The sequence below is a fragment of the Urocampus carinirostris genome, chromosome 14, assembly GCF_059441175.1.
Source record: "Urocampus carinirostris isolate Australia breed hairy pipefish chromosome 14, RoL_Ucar_1.0, whole genome shotgun sequence".
In the NCBI taxonomy this organism is placed as follows: Eukaryota; Metazoa; Chordata; class Actinopteri; order Syngnathiformes; family Syngnathidae; genus Urocampus; species Urocampus carinirostris.
Window position 1 is genome coordinate 430,625 of NC_142362.1, and position 20,014 is coordinate 450,638.

Sequence of the window (20,014 nt, forward strand, 5' to 3'; positions counted from 1 at the left end):
ACACGCAGAAAAATACTGGCACGGTAGCACACATACACACACGGAAACAAAGCCGAGGAACTGCCTGGACCGACTGGAGAGAAAAATGATCCCAGGCTCCGAATGGTGAAATGAATTTGCTAGCAAATGGGGTCAGATAGGCCGAAGCAATGCAGGTTCCCTCTGAGGTCATTTAAGCGCAGTATATGGAACTCGATGTCAGCACGAGATTGAGTAAACTACACTAGTATTATTTTTATTTGCGGTATACCTTAATGATCACCTGATCAGTTGGGAAAACTAGCGACGTGACTTTTCTTACCTACGTGATGACGTCAATGTTGCCGTGAAAGTTTCTGTCCTTTTTAGAGGAGAGGCGCTTTTGGCTCGGCTCATTCAAAAGAGCCGGCTCCGTTGGCACCCGAACGGCTCTTTAGATCGTTTTTGTCGCTTTCATCCATTATGCAACATTATGCACATAACGAGTTAACAAAAAAGGGAAAAAAAACACCAAAAAACGAGACAAAAATGATGAACCAAAATAATAAAACAAGAAAAACGAGAAAAAGAAGAGGAAAACAACTTGAAAAATTGAAAAAAGGCAGGTGAAAATGGAAAAACCAAGAAAAAAAAGAAGTAAATAAGCTAAGAAAAACAGCAAAATAACTCATATATAAAAGAAAACAAGAGAACAAAAGAAAAAGGCAAGAAAAGGAAAAAAAAGGTGAAATATGGACCAAAAAAGGCTACAAAAAATAATCTAGAAGGAAAAAAAGTGGGGAAAAAAAACACATTTTTGGGCTTTCTTTGATCGCTCATCAGTCAATCTTTTTTGCCAACATTGTACGTCCACTAAAAAGTGAGATTCTATACCTTTTGGTATTGTGCAGCCAACTTTATAAATACACCAAATTTTAGTATTAGCTAAAAAAATGAAAAATCAAAAAATGTCATTTTAAATTCTTTGTATAAACAACTGAGGTGTGTTGTCCAGGCAACCTTTCAACTCGTAAATTCCCTATTAAATACACTAATAATAACAACAACAACAATAGAAATAATATTGATAATAACAGTTATAATCAACTGAGGTGTGTTGTCCAGGCAACCTTTCAACTCGTAAATTCCCGATCAAATACACCAATAATAATAACAACAATAGAAATAATATTGATAACAACAGTTCTAAACAACTGCTTGGTGTTGTCCAGGCAACCTTTCAAATAGTATATTCCCTATTAAATACACCAATAATAATAACAATAGAAATCATATTGTTATAAACAACTGAGGTGTGTTGTCCAGGCAACCTTTCAAATGGTAAATTAGCCGATTCATTTATTCTTAAGAAGTGCTGCCAGAAAGCCAGCAAAATGGAACGGGATGTCAGCTTTTGGAGATGTTTGGTCGCCACACTCGGGACGGATGCGGCTCGCCGTTCTCGTTCGGAATTTGATGCGACGGCTCGGACACGTGCCGGCTCACGGGGAGCGTTGCCCCGGACGGCCATTTTTTCTCCTTTTTTTATTCGGCCCCGAGCCAAAACCCGAAGGAGCGCGATCAGCAAAGCAATCTGGGAAACGAGCGCTCCGGCCCCGAGGACGCTTTCCGACAGAAAAACCGGCGTTCGTCTTCAATCCGATAGGAGCTCTTACTTCGGGTCCCTTTTTGTTTTTTTGGTTCGGCTCGGAATGATGGCTGACATGGCATTTAAAGGGACAGCGTTCCTCTCCGTTTTCATGATTTAGCTTCTCCCGTGATTTCAGGGGCGTTTTATTTTGTAGCCAGACGCGACCTTGAGAGTCATCGTGTCTGTACTTGGGTGAAAGGATTCGAGACCAGGGCTCCTTGGAAATTTCTGCTCTCTTTTGAAATTCGGATTCGGCCTCGGAACGGCCCTTTTAAGATAAGGTAGGCTCAGGTGGGAATTTTGACAGCCCCTTGTCTGTCTTTTCGTCATGCCCAGAATCTTCTGTAAATAAACCCTTTGAAAGAGACACTCGTCTTTTTGTTACCCAGAGCCAAACCAACTTGAGGGAGAGAAGGACCATTTCTAACACTATTTGAAGCCGGTTTCTATGACAACAAAACACAAAACGATATTTTTGCTAGGTGGGTTCTTTTTCTCAGTCCTCTTAGTTATAATTGTGAGTTGGTTGCTCAGATTTTCTTTTAGTTTATTAGAATAGAATATACCTTTATTGTTATTGTTACAAAATGGGTTGAACATATTGTGAGAAACGAAATTGGACGTGGCACTCCAGTTTCACATTTAACAACGAGGATAGAAGAAAACAAAGAAGATAAAGGAACAAAGAAGATAAAGGTTATTGGACATATGGATAGTCTTGGCAATATTTCTTTTTTTCTTATTTTCACCCTCTCTCTCACTTTCTATCACTCAGTTATTTTTTTCTTTCTCCCTTTTGTTCTCACTTCTCTCTCACTCTTTTCTCTTCTTCCTCATGATCTTTTTTTCTGTCCTCTGCCTCTCTCCCTTTTTCTTTCCGTCTTGTTTATTTCTGTCATTTTTACTGCTGTGAATCACACGTGCCCGCTCCTTTGGTGCCAACCGACTCTGTCTTCAATTGGCTCCCGTCATGACTTAAACCCTCCTCTATCTGTCACCAGTTGTCAGTCCGTCCGCAAACCTCAGTTTACTCTAAGCAAGCTTTTCGACCCTAACTCACACCTGTCCCGTTTTTGCTCCTGTCTGTCTCCAGGTACGACCGGTTTTGCTCCTGACCATGTCCGTCCCCGCCCCGACGACGTCGACTCTCCTGTTCTGGCTTTTGACTCATTTCTGATCCCGACCACGTTTTTGCTCTCCCGTCCCGGCGACTCCCCCGTTTTTTCCGTTCCCGGCACCGCCGTCGCTCGCCACGGAAATCCCACTTCCGCGTTCAGAGCGACCGGCGATTACCGGATCGTGGGTGCAACCCTTTCCTTTTTTACAATAAAGCTGAGAGAAACGTCACGCAAGTGGGTCCCGTCTCCGTTCTGGTCTTGACACTTTATCTGTTTTGGACCGGTCATCCTGGAAGCAAAATGAACGTACTTGTGTGTGGCCCCTTCCCTTTCATTTTCCTCATGCTGAGGTTTTGAGTTTTTCCTTGCCCTCATGTTGGTTTCAGATCAGGGGATGCTGTCATTGTAACCTGTGCAGTCCTTTGAGACATTTTGCGATTAAGGATGTCTACTTCCAATAATGAACCAGGTAACATAGTAGTACAAATCAAGTTCTTATTTTAGATGTGGGTGGCCCTTGCGCTAACGAGTAGCAAAAAGTAGCTCGACGGTTGAAAGAGAATGGAGAGCCGAGGTGTAACGAGACAGGGTGTCGCTTTTCAGGTTTTTTTTGCAGGAAACAAAACGCTCATTTGCATAAATACAATAGAAGGGGAGATAGAGGGGGGTAGACCATAATGGAGGCCGGGGCCACATGTGGCGGAGCGCTGATAACGTTAGCGCTCAGTTAGTTGTCAGCGCTTGCTATCCGGTAACGCGTGTCTTCGTGCTTAAAGGGACAGTGTGTACACCGACGCACCCCAAGTTGGCGTACGACTAAAATCTTCCTCAGTTTTCCATTATCCCGAGTCAGTGATGCCGCCGCTTGCACGAGTAGACGTTCAACGGAGACGTTTGAAGAAAACCGTCTGAAAAATTTGAAAAACATTCTGAGATCGTCGTCAGAGGCGTCCGACCGTCTGCAAACCTATGCTCTCAGCGAGGCAAGCCTTCTGACCAGTGTTCCCTTTGAGATGCGCGCGTGCGCAATTGCGCACTGCTCGCACATTCTCAGCGCACAAGAAAAATCAGGGCTCAAAATGACTCATTAAGAAGCGACTTAAGTCAAAGTGACAGTGCGTGAAGGTCAAAATACACGGGTTACCCCGACGTTGTGTCCTAAATGCGGTATTTTGAAGTCAATGTCGAACGAACTTGAAAAGTAAAGTTAGTAGAGTCTGTCGAGAACCGGCTTCTTCGGCTCGGCTCACCAAAAGCACCCGCCTCTTTCGGGTCCGAAACGGCTCTTCGGATTGTTTTTGCTTCTTTCATCCCAACATGACCAAATATCATGTAAAACTATTCACAAAATGACTTTAAAGAAGGGGGGAATAGAACATAAAAGAAAAAAATACCAAAATGAAAAAGTAGTGAAAAGCTGGGAAAAAAAGAAACAAAAGGAAGAGAAAAAAGAAGGAAAAACTTAGGAAAAAAGAAGAAAAAGTTTGTGTCGCATTCAAATAATTTCCAATTGTATCAAGTGAATCTTGTTGCCAACATTGTACTTCCACTCAAAATTGTGATTAAGTACAGTTCTGTATCGCGCAACCACCTCAATAAGCCCCCAAAAATGTTAATATTATGCGACAAAATAGATCCGGAAAAAAAAAGAAATGGATATCTTGTGAAAGAATTGTAAGAACAAACGACGTCTGTAGGCAATCGTACATGAGTCAATTCATTCAAAAGAGAAAAATCATTTTGCATTGCCGGAAACTCAGCAAAATGGAACTTGATGTCAAATTTTGGACATGTTTGATAATAAATGATCTTGCCACACTTGGGATTGCTGTTGCTCACTGTTGTTTCAAGCGTTGCTCACCGACTTTGTGTCAACGCTAAGACCCCTGCAAAATGACAGGGAACATTGCTTCTGACCACGACTCCCTCCCGTTTTTCGGCTCTCGTAGTTTCCCGGCTTCGACCCGTTTCTGTCCGACCACGTCTCTGCTCTTCCGCCCCGACAACCTGACCCGTTTTCCCGTCTTGGACACGGCTATCGCTCGCCAGAGAAGTGCCACTTCTGCGTCCCGAGCGACCCGCTCCCCGCAACCAACGATCACTGGATCGTGGGTTCCAGCCTTCGTCTCCTTCTCAATAAAACTAAGAAACGAACGCAATTGGGTTCTGTCTCGGTTTCTGGTGCCGGACCACGATTGGCTGTTGGACTCTTTTTAAACTCCCGCCTTCCTGAAAACACTCGTCAGATGCTACTCGCTAGGCAAGCTTTTGTGACTTTCCGACTCTATCCTGCCCTGTTTTCTGTCTGATTCCTGTTGCCGACCTCTTTACTGGACCCGTTTATGTTCTTGCTCCTCCGCTCCGGCCATCGACCTGTTTTTTCTCGCTTTCGACGACGATCTTCGCTCGACACTTAATCTCAACGCTACCATTACTATTATAAAAGAAAAAGAACATTGTTCTGTTATGAGTGTGACTTTTTCTTTTTTTCCACTGCTTTTTTTGCAAAGAAGAAGGCTTCTAATTGCGGAGTGCTTCTATTTTCGCCATTGAAGATTGTTGCTAAATAGAAATAACGAGAACATGGATGATTTTGGCTCCGTGAGGTTCTCTCTTCCCCTCAATCGTGGAGAAATGGCGGCGCCAGTTTCCCCACTTTTCTTTTTCTCCCGTCTTCAGGACGGCTCGGCCGCAGCTGCGTGTCCTTACAAGGACCGAAGCTGACAGGAGGTCCACGAGGAACAACAGAGCGACGGATGAGGAATGTGGCGAAACTTGAGATGACACGCCTGAAGGAATTTTCAGGGAACTTTTGGAGAAACTCTGAGAAGAGACGAGTCTGGAAAACCTCAAACTGAAATGAAGAAGACCAGGAGCGCTTCAAATCGTCTTGAGCTCAAGGAATCCATTGAAGAAGAAGAAGCCGAGTCTCAGGATCTGGCATACCTACAGGGTGCCCACCTGGAGGGACTGGGTGGATAGCACCCACCTGTGCAAGAACTAGGCATGAGGTCCAAGAGATCCTCATCTGCCCTGTCCCCTGTTCTGGTGCCTGAAGACCCGCGGCCGTCCTTGTACCCAGTTTATGCGGAGAAGGCCCCCCTCGAAGGCCTTGAACCTCACCTGAAAGTTTGAGGTTGAAGAACCTGAGCCACTTCTCGTCCAGGGGCCTCAAACAAATCCGATTTTTTTTTGCACTTGGGGTATGTCAGGCGTAAATATCAAATACCCCAAGAAACCCTTGAAATAGACATCTCAAGGAAGAACTTGAAGACTTCCATCTCAGGCCTGACAGCTGGAACTATACACCTGGAACAACAGCTGAATTTATTGCGATGTTCTCGACAATTTCCCAGTGAGGACCACATCCTGTTTCCATGACGCAAGGAGGACAAAGGTCCTCGTAAACTATAAACAAGGCCTGTCCGTCCATCTGTGAAATTTTTCCTCTAGAAACTTGTGTTCCTCATAAAGACTGGTAGTAGATCTGTTCGCTATAGTTCCTAATGTTTGCAGTGATGCTAAAGGGAGAAGCAAAAACATGATAACCAAATAAACAAAGCTTGTCATTGTCAAAGAATATGAAGAAGGCATGGTTATCCTAGCTTAATTGCGTGGCCATAAACAAAGCTATCATGAAAGAATAAGGAAAATCTGCTAAGAGCATGCCAATCTTTACAGAAGGATTTTAGAATCAGTTTCATCTTCACTCTGCCGGTGCTGTCTTTTCCCCACTCTGCATCCGCCACTTACTTTACTGCACCAGCTCAAGTCAAGTCACACCAATAGCAAGTGTTGTTTTTAATTTAATTTATCGATGCGAGAGACAGTCATCCAAAGAAGGACCGTGTAATTCTTGCCGGAATATGTCATGGATTTTAAAACTTATGAGTTCACATGTTATTCTCACTCTAAAAGGCAGAGGGCCCTCTAAGCCTGCGTTGATCGTTTCAAACATGACGTCAAAGTGGAAAGAGGAAGCAGCTTGTTGTACACTTCGTCATTTAGCTCGGACTCGAACCTGCGACCTCTCGGTCCCGAGCCAGGTGTTGTACATTGTACGTCACACTTTACCCGTTCACACACACACTCACACACTGATAGCGGAGTCAGCCATGCTTATCGGGGGATTATTTGAGGTACACTTCCACATTTAACTGGGAGGAGCTGGGAATTGAACCTGTGCACTAAATGATTTTATACAAAGTATTTAGTTCAAAAAAGATATTCACTGACTGTTTTTATTCAAGGTACATTAGAAGGCTAGGCTGTGTGGAATGCATCAAACGTGTTTCCTGTGAGTGCTGACGGAGAAGGCCAGACGTAGAAGGGCAGACGTCGGGGCGCCGCTGCTATGCGAAGATTGCGGAGCCCGGCCGACACGCCCTCATGCGAGGGGAAGACCGATGAGAGAAAGCTAACGTTAATTACAGATGACACATAGCTGATAGCCAATGGGATGTCTTTTCTTTGTTTGTGAAATGTATAAATGATCCGGAGCAACTGGGAAGGGAACGCGCTCTCCTGTTGATACACTTACATCTGCTGTTGTGAATAAAGCCGTTTTCCCATTTTGGATCTAGTTTAAGGATTTGGTTGTGGGGTTTTGTCTGGGTGTTGTTTTTTTTGCTAACAATCTGAAGCGGAGTAGAAACAGGAAAAGATTTTTAGTCTGAGAGCCGGGAAAACAAGCGCGGTTATCGTGCCGGTGATCACCTGAGGGATTGTGGGAAATTCAGAGGGCACGAGACGATCCGAGCGGGACGCGTGACGGGAGAAGGAAAAGGAAAAAACAACAACAGATGAGCTCCAGATAGTGACGAGCCGCCATGTTGTTGACATTCCGGAAAGCCTTTTTCTTTTTTCTTATCCTTATGGAAATGAGCTGACTGGCGCCATCAACAGGTGAAGACCGGGGCAGATGGACTACAAGGTTCCCTATCTTCCTCCCGTACCTGCGTTCTTCATTTCTTTCCTTCGTATCTTCCTCCTTTTCTTTTCTGCTATACTCGTTTTCCTTCCGTGCATCCTTCCCACTCGGTCTATCCTTCTTACCTTCTCAGATCCTTCTATCTTGACCCGATCCTTTGTAACTACATCTCTAGCTACCATTCCTTCTCCTTTATCCTCCAGTCAAATCTTTTTTCTTTCCTGGATCTTTCCTCCTTTTTTCTAGTTTGTTCCTTCTTTTTTTTCTTTCTTTGTTCCTATGTCCTCATTTACCTTTCCTTCCTTCCTACATCGATCCTTCCTTTAACACTCCTTCTATTTGTTCATGATTCATCTTTCCTTCCTTTATCACTCCTTGATCCGTTTTTAAACCCTTTCTTTCTTTCTATTTTGAACACTCCTTCCTTGATTCTTCCTTTCAGGGCAATACTTGTTTCTGCCTCCTTTTCTTACTTCCCTGTTTCCTTCCTTCACCCCTTCCTTACTATATCACTTTCTTGTCATGATTGCCGATTCAGGGCACCTGCGATTGCCCTGGTTGCTAATTGGCTCTCTGACTCTTTTTAAACCCCCAAGAGGAAGTTGTCAGACCGTTTGCAAACCTATGCTCTCAGCTAGGCAAGCTTTTGTACTCTCCGACATTATCCTGCCCCGTTTTCCTGACTGATACCTGTTGCTGACCTTTTTCTGGACCCATTTCCGTCTTTGCTCCTCCGTCCTGGCCATCCACCTTTATTTGCCCCGTTTCCTGCCTGATACCTGTTGCCAACTCATTTTCTGGACCCGTTTCTGTTTTGCCCCCCGTCTTGGCCATCGACCTGTTTTCTCGCCGTCAACGACGGCCCTCGCTCGACACGGAGGAACACTTTTGCGTTCCTGCCATCCGCTACCCGTGACTGACAATCATCGGATGGTGGATGCAAGCACTTCTCTGTTTCTTAATAAAAACGGAGTAAAATGTATGCTATTGGGTCCCGTCTCTGTTCCTGGCTTCTGACATTTCTTACCACTTCGTTTCTTCCCTCTTTTATCCAGTCCTTACTTCCTTGTTTGTTTCCTTCATCCCCTTTCTTACTTCATCCCTTTATTCTTTGCACTTTTTGTCCAATCCTCACTTCATTCCTTTATTATTTCCTTCTTTATCCCTTGATCATTCCCACCTTCGTTCCTCCCTTCGGTTCTCCTTCACCCCTTCCTTACTATGTCACTTTCTTATTCCTTTGTTTGTTCCCTTTACCCCTTCCCTCTTTCATCCAGTACTTACTTCCTTGTTTGTTTCCTTCATCCCCTTTCTTATTTCATCCCTTTATTTCCTTCTTTATCCCATCCTCCCTTCAACCCTTGATCATTGCTACATTCGTTCCTCCTTCAACCCTTCTTCCCTTGCTTCCTTCGGTCCTCCTTTTGGTCCTTCTCACCATTCCTTCAACCCTAACCCTTCATCCCTTCCTTACTGCTTTCATCCCTTACCAATTGGAGGGTTCCCGGGGCCTTCCTCGCTCCCTCCTTTATGTCAAAGCAAATGTGGTTTTTTACGAGATCTCATCGAGTTTTTAGGGCCGCTTTGTTATCGGGAGCGAACGGAAAGGAGCGTCGGGACGGATCACAAAACTCTCTTAATAAATGCCGTTTACGGAACAGACGGAGTGCTGAAATCCAATATGGCCGACAGACGTCGTTATCGCGCCGACGCTCGTTGCGAAATCCCCACGGTTTATGAACGTTCACGGAAAGATGGCCAGATTTTCCTCCCCGGCTCCGCTCAGACACTCCGGGTTCTCCCGTCCCACGCGGAAACACACGGCGGCGTCGGGGTCAGAGGAGAGCGTCGGCCGGCGCAGGCGGGACGGCGCCGGCGGGCGGCCGTCGGGAATCGGACCCCGCGCTAAATGCCGGCCGGCTTCCCACGCGGCGACGGGACATTTTCAGGGAAAAGAATAGAAATGCAAGCAGAAAGGAAGGCGAGGGGGAGGAAAAAATGACGGCGCGGGGCCGTCTCGGGAGAAGGCGAAGCCTCGCTGCGATTGCTGCCTTCCTTTCTGTCGCTTTGAAGGATTTGAAAAGAATTTGAGTGCGGAAAGATTTCTTTTGAAACCGGTAGCCTCATCTCGGATTCATCCATCCACGATCTGCAGCGTTTATCCACAGTAGGGTCCCGGGGGTGCTGGAGCCCATCCCAGCTGTCTTCGGGCAGTGGGCAGGGGACACAGGGACAGACAACTCACTAGGGACAATTTGGACCAGCCAATGAACCTGACATACATGTTTTTAGAAGGTGGGAGGAAACCGGAGTGCCTGGAGGAAACCCACGCAAGCACGGGGAGAACATGCAAACTCCACACAGGAAGGTTCGATCACACGACCTCAGAACTGAGCCGCACATGCGCTATCCACTGCGCAGCCGTGCTGCCCTAATCTTGGATTTTACGGTTAAAACAAACACCATCGTTTGCCACTTTCAAAATAAAAGCCTCAAATCCATGGTAGCAGAATATAGAATCAAACCATCACAATAACGTTGAGAAATGACCAGGAAGCAACACCCGCTTTCAAAATTACAGAAGAACTTTCACAATAAAAATCAAGCTGTCGCGGTTGCCATGGCGCCCAATTGGCCCCGCCTGTGTGGCGCCATCTGCAACTCATGAACAGATTGGCTTCCCGCCTATTTAAGCTCAGTGCTCTCACTTTCCCTTTGTCAGTCCGTCAACGAACCTCTGCCCCGCAAGACGTGGGTTTTGACTCGGTCCTATCCCTGTTGGTATTTCCTGTACAGTATTGTTCCCGTTTATTCTCTCCAGTTTAATATCGGTTTCCAGTTTTGTTCCCGTCTATTTTTGTCCTGTTTGTTATTCTCTCCAGTTTTCGTTCCTGTCTAGTTTGTCCTGTTTATTTTTCTATATCCTGTTTCATTATCTATCCTTATCTGTCCGGTCCTGTCCGGTATCGACCCCATCTGTCCGATATCTACTCTCTCAGTTGGTATCGATCTTGTCAGCCTCTGGCTTCCTGTAATTCCACGCCAAACGGCTGCCTAACGTGCATGACTCCCCATTTCCCGTAAAATAAAAGGCATGTGTGGGAACGTCACGCGTTTGGGTCCTGATCCTGTTTTGGTTCCTGACACAAGCACCTTCGAGCTTTTACTTTCTTTCCTGAAAAGCATTTACACTGCGATTTCTGCGTTTTTTTCAAAGTCAGAATTGGTCAAATTTCAACATAAAAGTCCAACGATTTTAAGGCAAAAAGATTAGATGTTTGATTTGAAATTGGTGGCCTAATCCCGGATTTTACTGTGCATCCAGTTTTTTGGAGACTTTCATAATAAAGGTCTCAAAACCCTCTCACAAAACATCCATCTCAGCAGCAGGTCTTTTACAAATTCCAAGCAAAGCAAAACAAACAACACCCGCGCTCTCAACCGAACCTTCACAATAAAATTGAGTAACGGCTCCGAAACCACGTCCACTTTTAAAGTTTTGAGCCTCATCAAAGCAGCATTCAACAAGAAATACACTTGGAATGTTTACATTTTGTCTGAAAATCATGATCACTGTGATTATTCTTTCATTGAATTTGCAGAATTTCAAAATAAAAGTCCAACAATTCAATGGTGTCGCTATTTGAAAGTCCATTCAAATCTTGGATTTTATTGCGAAACGACTTTGGACATTCTATAAGTGGTGTGGTTGCGTCGGAGAGAGAAAAAAATAGGACATCTATTATTCTAATACTGCCTACACAAGGTTGTACACTTAAGACTTTCATAATAAAAGCATCTACTCACTCGAAACGTCATCCCTCTAAGCTGCCCGTCATTTGTGAATTTCCCTTTGGGGATGAATAAAGTATCTATCTATCTATCTATCTAATATTTACAAACAAAGCGAAACAACCTTCACAATAAAAGTGTCAAACGATCACCACGCAACGCCCACTTTTCAGAAGCGAAGTTTCAAGCGACCGCAAAGCGCCACACTTTCTGGTGAACTTTCAAAATAAAACCAACAAGCATCTTAGAGCTTTTACATTTTACTTAGAAATATAAAAACCTGTCAAAAGTGGCTTTCACAATAAAATTAAAAAAAATACATCCTCCACACATCCACCGGTTCTAGGTTACTTTCACAACAAAAGACGTAAAGGTAAGTTGTGTCATATTTCACCCCCTAGATGGCGCTGTATTGTCTAAAGCCTTGGAAAACCAGTGGCGAATGAGCACAGGGTAGCAGCAAGATACCAGACAAACATGGTGGCGACTGCTAGGTAGGAATGTGTCCAATACAAATATGAAAAAATTAAAAATTAAAAACAAATATTCATTGAAAGCCCCAGTGTGTCCTATTTGAGCACTAGATGGCGCTGTATTGTCAAATGCCAAGGGAAACCAGTGGCGAATGAGCACAGCGTAGCAGCAAGATGCCAGACAAACATGGCGGCGACCTTTAGGTTGGCATGTGTAAAGGTAATAGAAATGAATACTGTTATGATAGTTTGTGCCTTTTTGCCCGGTATGTTTTTTGGGTACCACTAGGAGGCGAACTAAATGGTACAGTCTCAACAAAAGTACAATAATAATAATATAATAATTTCCTTGTATTGTCATTCTGTGTAACAATGTACACAGAACGAAATGTCGATTGCACCTGACCCGTTGTAGCGAGCCGATGCAGCCGCAGCCAACAGAGGGCGCCGCCGACCACTTTTTAAGTCTTAGGAATGACTCGGCCGGGGCGCGAACCACCGACCTCCCAGTCTCAAAGCGGGCGCCTTACCATCTAGGCTAAGCGACTGCGGGTGACTTTCAAAATAAAAGCATCTAACCTCGCTTGAGCACAAAAAGGCAGGAGAGAAAATGCTCTTACCTGGATCAAAGACATGTTGGCGAGGTCCAGCCTGAACAGGAAGTTCCTGCCAAAAAGAAGGAAAAAGGTAAATGCCCGCCCTTTCCTTTTCCCTATTTGCATGCGCGCTCCCACAGGTGAGTCTCACCTGGCCCCCGCGATGAGTTCGTTCCTGGCCAGGTCCAGCGTCAGTTGGGAGAAATCCTTCACGCCGCTCCAGGAGAAGGTGGAGATCCAAGGACCCAGCGCTGAAGGAGAAACCATCGGGATCATGAGCGCTTTTCCATACCTGATCTTCATGTGCCTCAAAAAGGTTTTTCCCAAAATACGTTTTTACGGTCGACTGAACCTATCATAGCGCGTAAGACAAGGTACATTTCTGATTAGCTGACTTCAGATGCCGGTTTGCAAATGGCATGGTGAAGATGCAGGAAAAGAGTTTGGCGGAATTCCCGCCCACGATGCCTTTCTCTTCATTTAGTTCGGAATCTTGTAAAGAATCTTTGTAAAGAATTTCCAAGCGACCGTGATATGATACTGTCAATCTGTACCGTGTTTTTTATCTTCAAATCTGAAAAGGCTTTGCAATAAAGGTAGAAGGAAAAACATGATAACCGTAGACACAAAGCTTGTTACGCGGATCATTACCCTTGCTAAAGAGCCAATTAAAACAACAACATATTTCATGGGCATCACAATCGTTGCAAGTGCAAGTTTTAAAAAGCAGTTTGAATTGAATCGCAGTCGGCTTTCTGCTCTGCATCCGCCCCCTGACTCCACCGTACCAGCTTGAGTCAAGGTCAACAAAATATCATTTTTTTCTTAATATGTATATTTATTTATAATCTTATTTAATCGTATGTATTCATACTAAACATACGTAGTAATGACTAGATACAGATACTAGATAAAGTTTTGTTTCTGGGGTACACCCTTTCTCATGAACACAGGTTTTTGATCCCTCGCTAAACGTCAATTTCACGTTGCGATCCCCACCACGGAACAGATTGTAGTATTCTGGGGGTCTACCCTAATAACAGTAATAACGTAGTTAGAATGTAGTATTTACAAAATAACAGTCAAAAAATAAAGTAAAGGAACTAAGAAAGGAACTCAAAATATAAGATAGGTGTTATTGAAACTTTTACAGATGCGAATTAAGTGCTTCCAGAGAGATAACGATGCAAACATGGGTCTTTTCTTCTCTCACAGGCGTCACGGTTAGCATGCTAATGCTAGGAGTTTAGTTTGCCATGAAATCCAGGATTTATGGCACTCGTTTCCTCTCGGGCTTTGGGATTGTTGGAGAAATCAAACCGGCGTCGCAAACGAAAATCCACGAAAAATCCACGAGGAAGAAGAGGACTTTGATGGAAGGGTGTCCTTAGCCGTATTAGCCGCGTTAGCGTCCGGGGAGTTATTAGCCGGCACGGTCGAGTTAGTGTTTCAAATCTGCTCGTCTTTTAAACGTAGAAAAATGTATACGTGTTCAAGAACTGTACACGGTTGGTACACTTTTTCCATGCTTAAATTCAAGCACTTTTCAAGCACTTTCAAGGCCAATTCGACCGTTTTTCCAGTACTTTTAAAGGAAGAAATCCAGCACCGACGACAAGGACGTTATTTTTTGGGGGGTTGGCTTTGATGACTAAAATGAAGTCGCTAAAATCAACTGGACTTTTTGGGCCGCGATCCATTATCACCAGTCGACCGTTTCAGAGATCGGGAGCCAAGTGTTTTTCCTATTTGGGGTATTTCTAATTGTTTAGGTACACACATTATTCGTATTTTGAGTATTTTGGAATGCGGAGAATCTGATTAAGATAAAAAGCATGACTTCATATAGGAAAAAAATGTTGAATACTCGAACTATTTAACATCGATCCCGAACAAATTATGATTAAATACAGATCCTGTTTCCGACCATATTATTGCCTGCATGTACATTATGTCACAAAGTGAGTCTGCCCCTCACATTTCTGCATATTCATATTTGATAGAGCAAAATACCATGTAACTTGTTACTCTTACGAGGTGTCAGGTAGGACTAGAGAGCTGGTGTGTTCAATTTATAGTACACTTTGTCTTACTGGACACTGAAACTCCCAAGACGGCGCACCATGGCAAAGAACTCTCTGGGGACCTTAAAAATGAATTGTGACACTACATAAGGCTGCCCAAGGCTACTAAATGATTGCCAACACCCTGAAGTTAAGCTTCAGTACAGTGGCCAAAATCCTACAGGATGCATTCGCAATAGGGATTGAGTTGGATGTCCAAAGAGACTGGGTGAATGTGCATTGCGTTGCATCTAAATGCCAGCTAAGAGAGAGAAAGAAGTGCAGGAGTACTGTCAGCATGGCTGCAGAGATGGGGGGGGTCAACCTGGAAGTACTTAGGCCATTTCACTTGAGGGTGTACTCACTTTGGTTACCAAGGGTTTAGCTAATAATGAATAGATTTTCAGTTTTTTTAGGGGGAAAATAAATCGTCATTGCCATGTTAGCTTTACACAGACTCCCTTTCATCGTGGCAAAGTGGCAGAGCGGTATAACGAAATCTGTGCAGAAACGTGAGGGCAGTACTCCCTTTTGTGACGTACCCAAGTCCTCGTTTCCGACCCGGTCTCGACGCTCACATCTCCCGATTTTCAAAACGCACCGCGGCCATTCGGACGGATGACGGAGGGTGGGCAAACTCTGGGGCCGCGGCTCCGATGAGGGCCTCCTCGGTCATCGAGACCGAAGACGGCCTTTCTTGTTTTGTTCAGTTTTTTCTTACCCGAGCGCTGGCTTCAGCAGCTGATGCAAAGCCGAGACCGGATGAGCGCAAATGAGATGAATAACAAAATAAATATGTAGCTTTGTTTCAGGAAAATTCTGGAGGGAGTTTTCGGCCCGATTTGAGGGGAAAAGACCCGAGCGCTTATTCACAGGATTACTTTGCATCCCCGCTCCGAAGGGGGCATTGAAACCCACCCTGCCTTTCGCCCCCACGTGAATATCCACTTTATATTTGCGTGGGCTGCCGTGAAGATTATCTACTCGCTAACAAACCGGCAAAGAGGCCTCGCGAGAGCCACAACATTTAACGAGAAAATCGCACTTCAAGGAAAGAAATAGGAGGCTGCCTCGCGGATATGGCCAGCGGCGGGCACAGATAGACACTAGGTGGTGCTAGACCTGTTGAGGATCATCTACCCCCTAACAAACTAGCCGGCTACAGAAAGAGAAAATGAGAAAGAGAGAAAGCAAGCGAGAAAGAGAGAAAGAAAGAAAGAGAGAAATAAATAAATAGATAAATAGACAGAGAGAGAGATAGCAAGAGAGAGATAGCAAGAGAGAGAGAGAGAGAGAGATAGCGAGAGAGAAAGACAGAGAGAGAGAGATAGCGAGAGAGAAAGACAGAGAGAGAGAGATAGCGAGAGAGACAGAGAGACTGATAACGAGAGAGAGAGAAAGAGATAGAGATAGAGATAGAGAAAGAGAGAGAGAAAGATATATATATATATTATAGATAGATACTTTATTCATCCCGGTAGGGAAAATTCCCACTTCCAGTAGTATCCTTGTGTTTAAAAATAAAATAATAAAATAAAAGATATAGAATAGAAAAATACCCAATAGAATGTTTTGCTATAGAGTATTTAAATAGTGCTACAGAAAACACACACCGTCATAAAAATAGGGTCATATGCAAATGTGGGGGTGGGGTTTCATGTGGACTCTCATGGACTCCCCCGGGTGGAATTAAAGAGCCTCGTGGCATGAGGGAGAAATGATCTCCTCAGAGGCCCCACGAGAGTCTCAACATTTAACAGAAAAATCGCTCATAAAGGAAAAAGTATTGGCGGCGGCGGCGGTGGCGGCGGCGGCGGCGGCGGCGCTTGTGTCGACAGTAGCGTTCACTAGGTGGTGCTAGAGCCCTTGCCTATCAAAAATGCCTCTTTAAAATTCAGGATTAAACAGACTGAGGGATAGCTTCTTCTCCAAAACTATCAACAAACTGAACCACTGAAAAACAGTTTGAAAGTGCAATACCTAAGTGCAATGTCCAGGATCGAAGTGCAATACCCCGGTTTTAAGTGTAATGACCCGGTGCATTATCCAGTATGAATTTCATTTAATATGGGAATACTTTATCGGTTTTTATTTATTTCTATTTCATTTTACTATATACTTTGCCAACCAGAGTGCAAGCCCTAATTTGGTCGTAGCAGCACGATATTTATAAAGGTGATTCCGATTCTGATTTGATATTCAACGTCAGGATTTTGGTTTTGTTTTGTTTGTATGGAGGCACTCACATCAACAGTGGTGTGCACAAATAGACAGCAAGCGGTGCTAGAGATCCTGCCTCTCAAAAACGGAGTTTTTTTCCCATTATTTTTTGTCCTTATAAACAATAAAAACATTTGTAAAGTCAAATTTAAATTTCCTTCTGTTCTTGCCGAATGTTGAGATTTTTGTCGCTCAAATAATTCCCCTTTTCAACCAACGAGAGCTTGTATTAAAAAAAACGGACCTGAACTACTACAGCTTTGATATTCTTCAGCCAGTATTGACCGATAAAGAAATGATGGCGACGCCTTGAGTTTTTCTATTTCTCTTTGTTTAAGTGTCAATTCTGAACATAAGTTTATGGATTTATACGTTGTGGGTTGAAATCAGGGCTGAAAATAAACCACCATCCATTTTTACGTGCGATGATCACACACAAGTGTACACCACTAGGGATTGACTCCTGAAAGGAAAGGCCAAACATTTACAACTCTTTCACAATGTCTAAAAATTAGCCAATTTAAAATACACAGTTGCAGAGGTTTTAGAGTTGTGAACTGGTCTCCAAATGGCCACTTTCGGAAACACTTTGCTTCTATTTTTTCTCCATTTTTGTTTCCATTGCAGCAAATTCCAAGGACAACCGGCGCACCGAAAAATGCTTTGTACGCCACATGCGCCGCAGCTCGCCTTTCCGGCTATTTGCGTTCATCATTTCTTTGGCAAACGAGAGACGAACGACACGAGCGCCAAAACAAACACGCCAATTTGCGCTTGTTTGCCCACAAAATCATCCCACTTCTGCTCGGTACGCCGTGCCAAATCGAGAACCGACACAAAACATGAATCGCCAGAGGCTAGCATTAGCATGCTAGGTACCGCATACAAAAAGGACTTTGTTGTTTTAATCTTCTTAGTTGTATTATTATTATTAATATACACTACTATATTATTATTAAATACAAAACATGCTACATGCTAATATGCTAACGAGTAACGGCAACAAAGAGGTACAACGAACCTTGCGTGGAAACTTTGGGATGTTCTTTCTTGGAGCACTCCGATTGGTCGAGCGTCTGGAAAGGCGGAGCGTCGTGATTGGTCGACGCGGCGGACGTCGTCGTGGCGACCAGAAGGAGGAGGAGCCTCGGCAGGAGGAGGCCGGCCGTGGACGTTGTCATGGTGACCAGCGCTCCCTTCGCCGCCCGGTGGGATGCGGCTGCGTGAATAGAAAATAGTTTAATATCAAATAATTTTGATCAGAGATAGTGCTGTTAAAGTTTCGAACGACAACAAAATATTTTCTAGCAACATTTTTTCTTTAAATCGTAAGTTACGAACCAATATTTCACCAATCGCAATGCTCCAACCGTTATTCAACCAATTGACTTCAAACTTGAGCAGGAAAATCATATTTTTCACCAATTAAAAAAAAAAATACTATACAAAAAGGGCGGGGTTTCAAATGAGATGACGTTTTTATTCAAGTATTATTTGATTTTTGCTTTATGAACTCACTCAAAGCCAGTTGTTATCATCTTTTGTTTTTTCCACTAAAGGCAAGTATTTTTCCGTTTTTACTTTCATTGAATTTAATGATGTATTTATTAATTATTTTTGGCCAATGGCTTGTGTATATATATATATATATATATATATATATATATTAAATTTGACTAAATGTATTTATTCCTCTATTCATTTCTAATTTTTTTGTTTCGGCACAGAGGACAAAATGCATCATAAGAAAATCCCAAACAGTACTAAAATGTTAACATTTTAAAAACGCATTTATGATTATGATGATTATTATCATGACCATTTTTAATTTTGTATAATTATTTTTTTATTTTCATAATGTATTTTAATGTTTTTATTAATGTATTCATATTTATAAATCAGTCTTACTTTCTCCCGCTTAATACTTTCTAACTCTTTACATTATTTCTACTAAAAAGATGCTAAATATCTATCATACATGAGTATTATCCGTGATTATTACTGCAAGCATGCACAATCATGAATGGACTTCTAGAAAGAGAAATCACACATTTACAACTCTTTCACAATGTCTGAAAATTGGCTAAAGAAAATACACAAATGCAAATGTTTTTAGGGGTTGCAAACTGGTCGTCTCCCAACGACCAACCATGAGAAACATGTTTTGTTTTATTAGATTGTGATGAAATTTGACAAGGAACCAGGGAAGGCTTCAAGCTATTGGAACAAGCCGTTTTTCCTGCTGGGATGCTACTTTTTTTGGCAGATATTTCATTGCAGAAAAAAAATCAGGCGAGAACAAAAACCTTCTATTTTTGTTTGTGATCCAATTCTGATTACAAATCCATAACACATTTAAAAAACGATTCAGGGATTTAGACAAAAACAATCGCTGGATCGCTATTCTATACTTCCGGCGACTGAACTGGAACAGTGAGTGGAAAAGTGTGCCGAGACATGAAATTCACTTTTTGCATTTGATCAAATTTATTCTTTTGTTTTTGTTGTTTTGTGATCTGTTCTTGGCTAACAAAGCTTTGTACTAAACAGTAAATTCATCTTTTGCATTTCTTTAGGCCAATTTCTTCTTTTATTTCTACATTATGGGATATTCATAACATTGACTGAACATTAGTGTACGTACGGGGCAGTTGCGGATCATTTGTTGGAAGTTTGGTTGATTACAATGACCTTCAATTCATTTCAATAGGAATTGACATGCTTTTATTATACAACGTCACTGCCAGAACCATTGCAATTCATAAAGTAAATGTCAAGAAAGAAGAGAACAATCCGGTGAACACCATCCCTACTGTGAAGCATGGGGGTGGTAGCTTTGGGGGACAACTGTATTGTGGGATCTTCGGGAACAACCTCCTTTCCTCAGTCAGAGCATTGAAGATGGGTCCTGACTGGGTCTTCAAACACATGTCAAGGCCCATCTTAAGTTTGCATATGTCCATTTGGATGATAGAGGAGTCATGGAGAAAGTTTTTGTAGTCACATGAGAGCAAATCAAACTTTTTGGTCATAATTTCACTAAGCATGTTTGGAGGGAGAAGAATGAAGAGAACAATCCAGTGAACACCATCCCTAGTGTGAAGCATGGGGGTGGTAGCATCATGTTTTGGGGTGTTTTTCTGCACAAGGGACAGGACGAGCGCACTGCATTAAAGAAAGGACAACTGTGGACAACTGTATTGTGGGATCTTA

General features: G+C 43.2%; 1 protein-coding gene across 2 annotated transcripts in view; it reads right to left on the bottom strand.

The window, feature by feature from the left end:
• Positions 1 to 20,014, bottom strand: part of sema5ba (sema domain, seven thrombospondin repeats (type 1 and type 1-like), transmembrane domain (TM) and short cytoplasmic domain, (semaphorin) 5Ba) — a 111,477-nt gene that overhangs the window by 55,643 nt on the left and 35,820 nt on the right. For both annotated transcript variants that reach the window (XM_088352593.1, XM_088352592.1), the window contains exons 2-4: positions 17,823 to 18,020; positions 12,670 to 12,769; positions 12,543 to 12,588 (exon numbers count right to left, since the gene is read on the bottom strand). In XM_088352593.1, coding sequence (XP_088208719.1) covers positions 12,543 to 12,588; positions 12,670 to 12,769; positions 17,823 to 17,982 — 306 coding nt within the window. In that variant the 5' untranslated portion in view covers positions 17,983 to 18,020. The remainder of the gene's footprint in view (positions 1 to 12,542; positions 12,589 to 12,669; positions 12,770 to 17,822; positions 18,021 to 20,014) is intronic.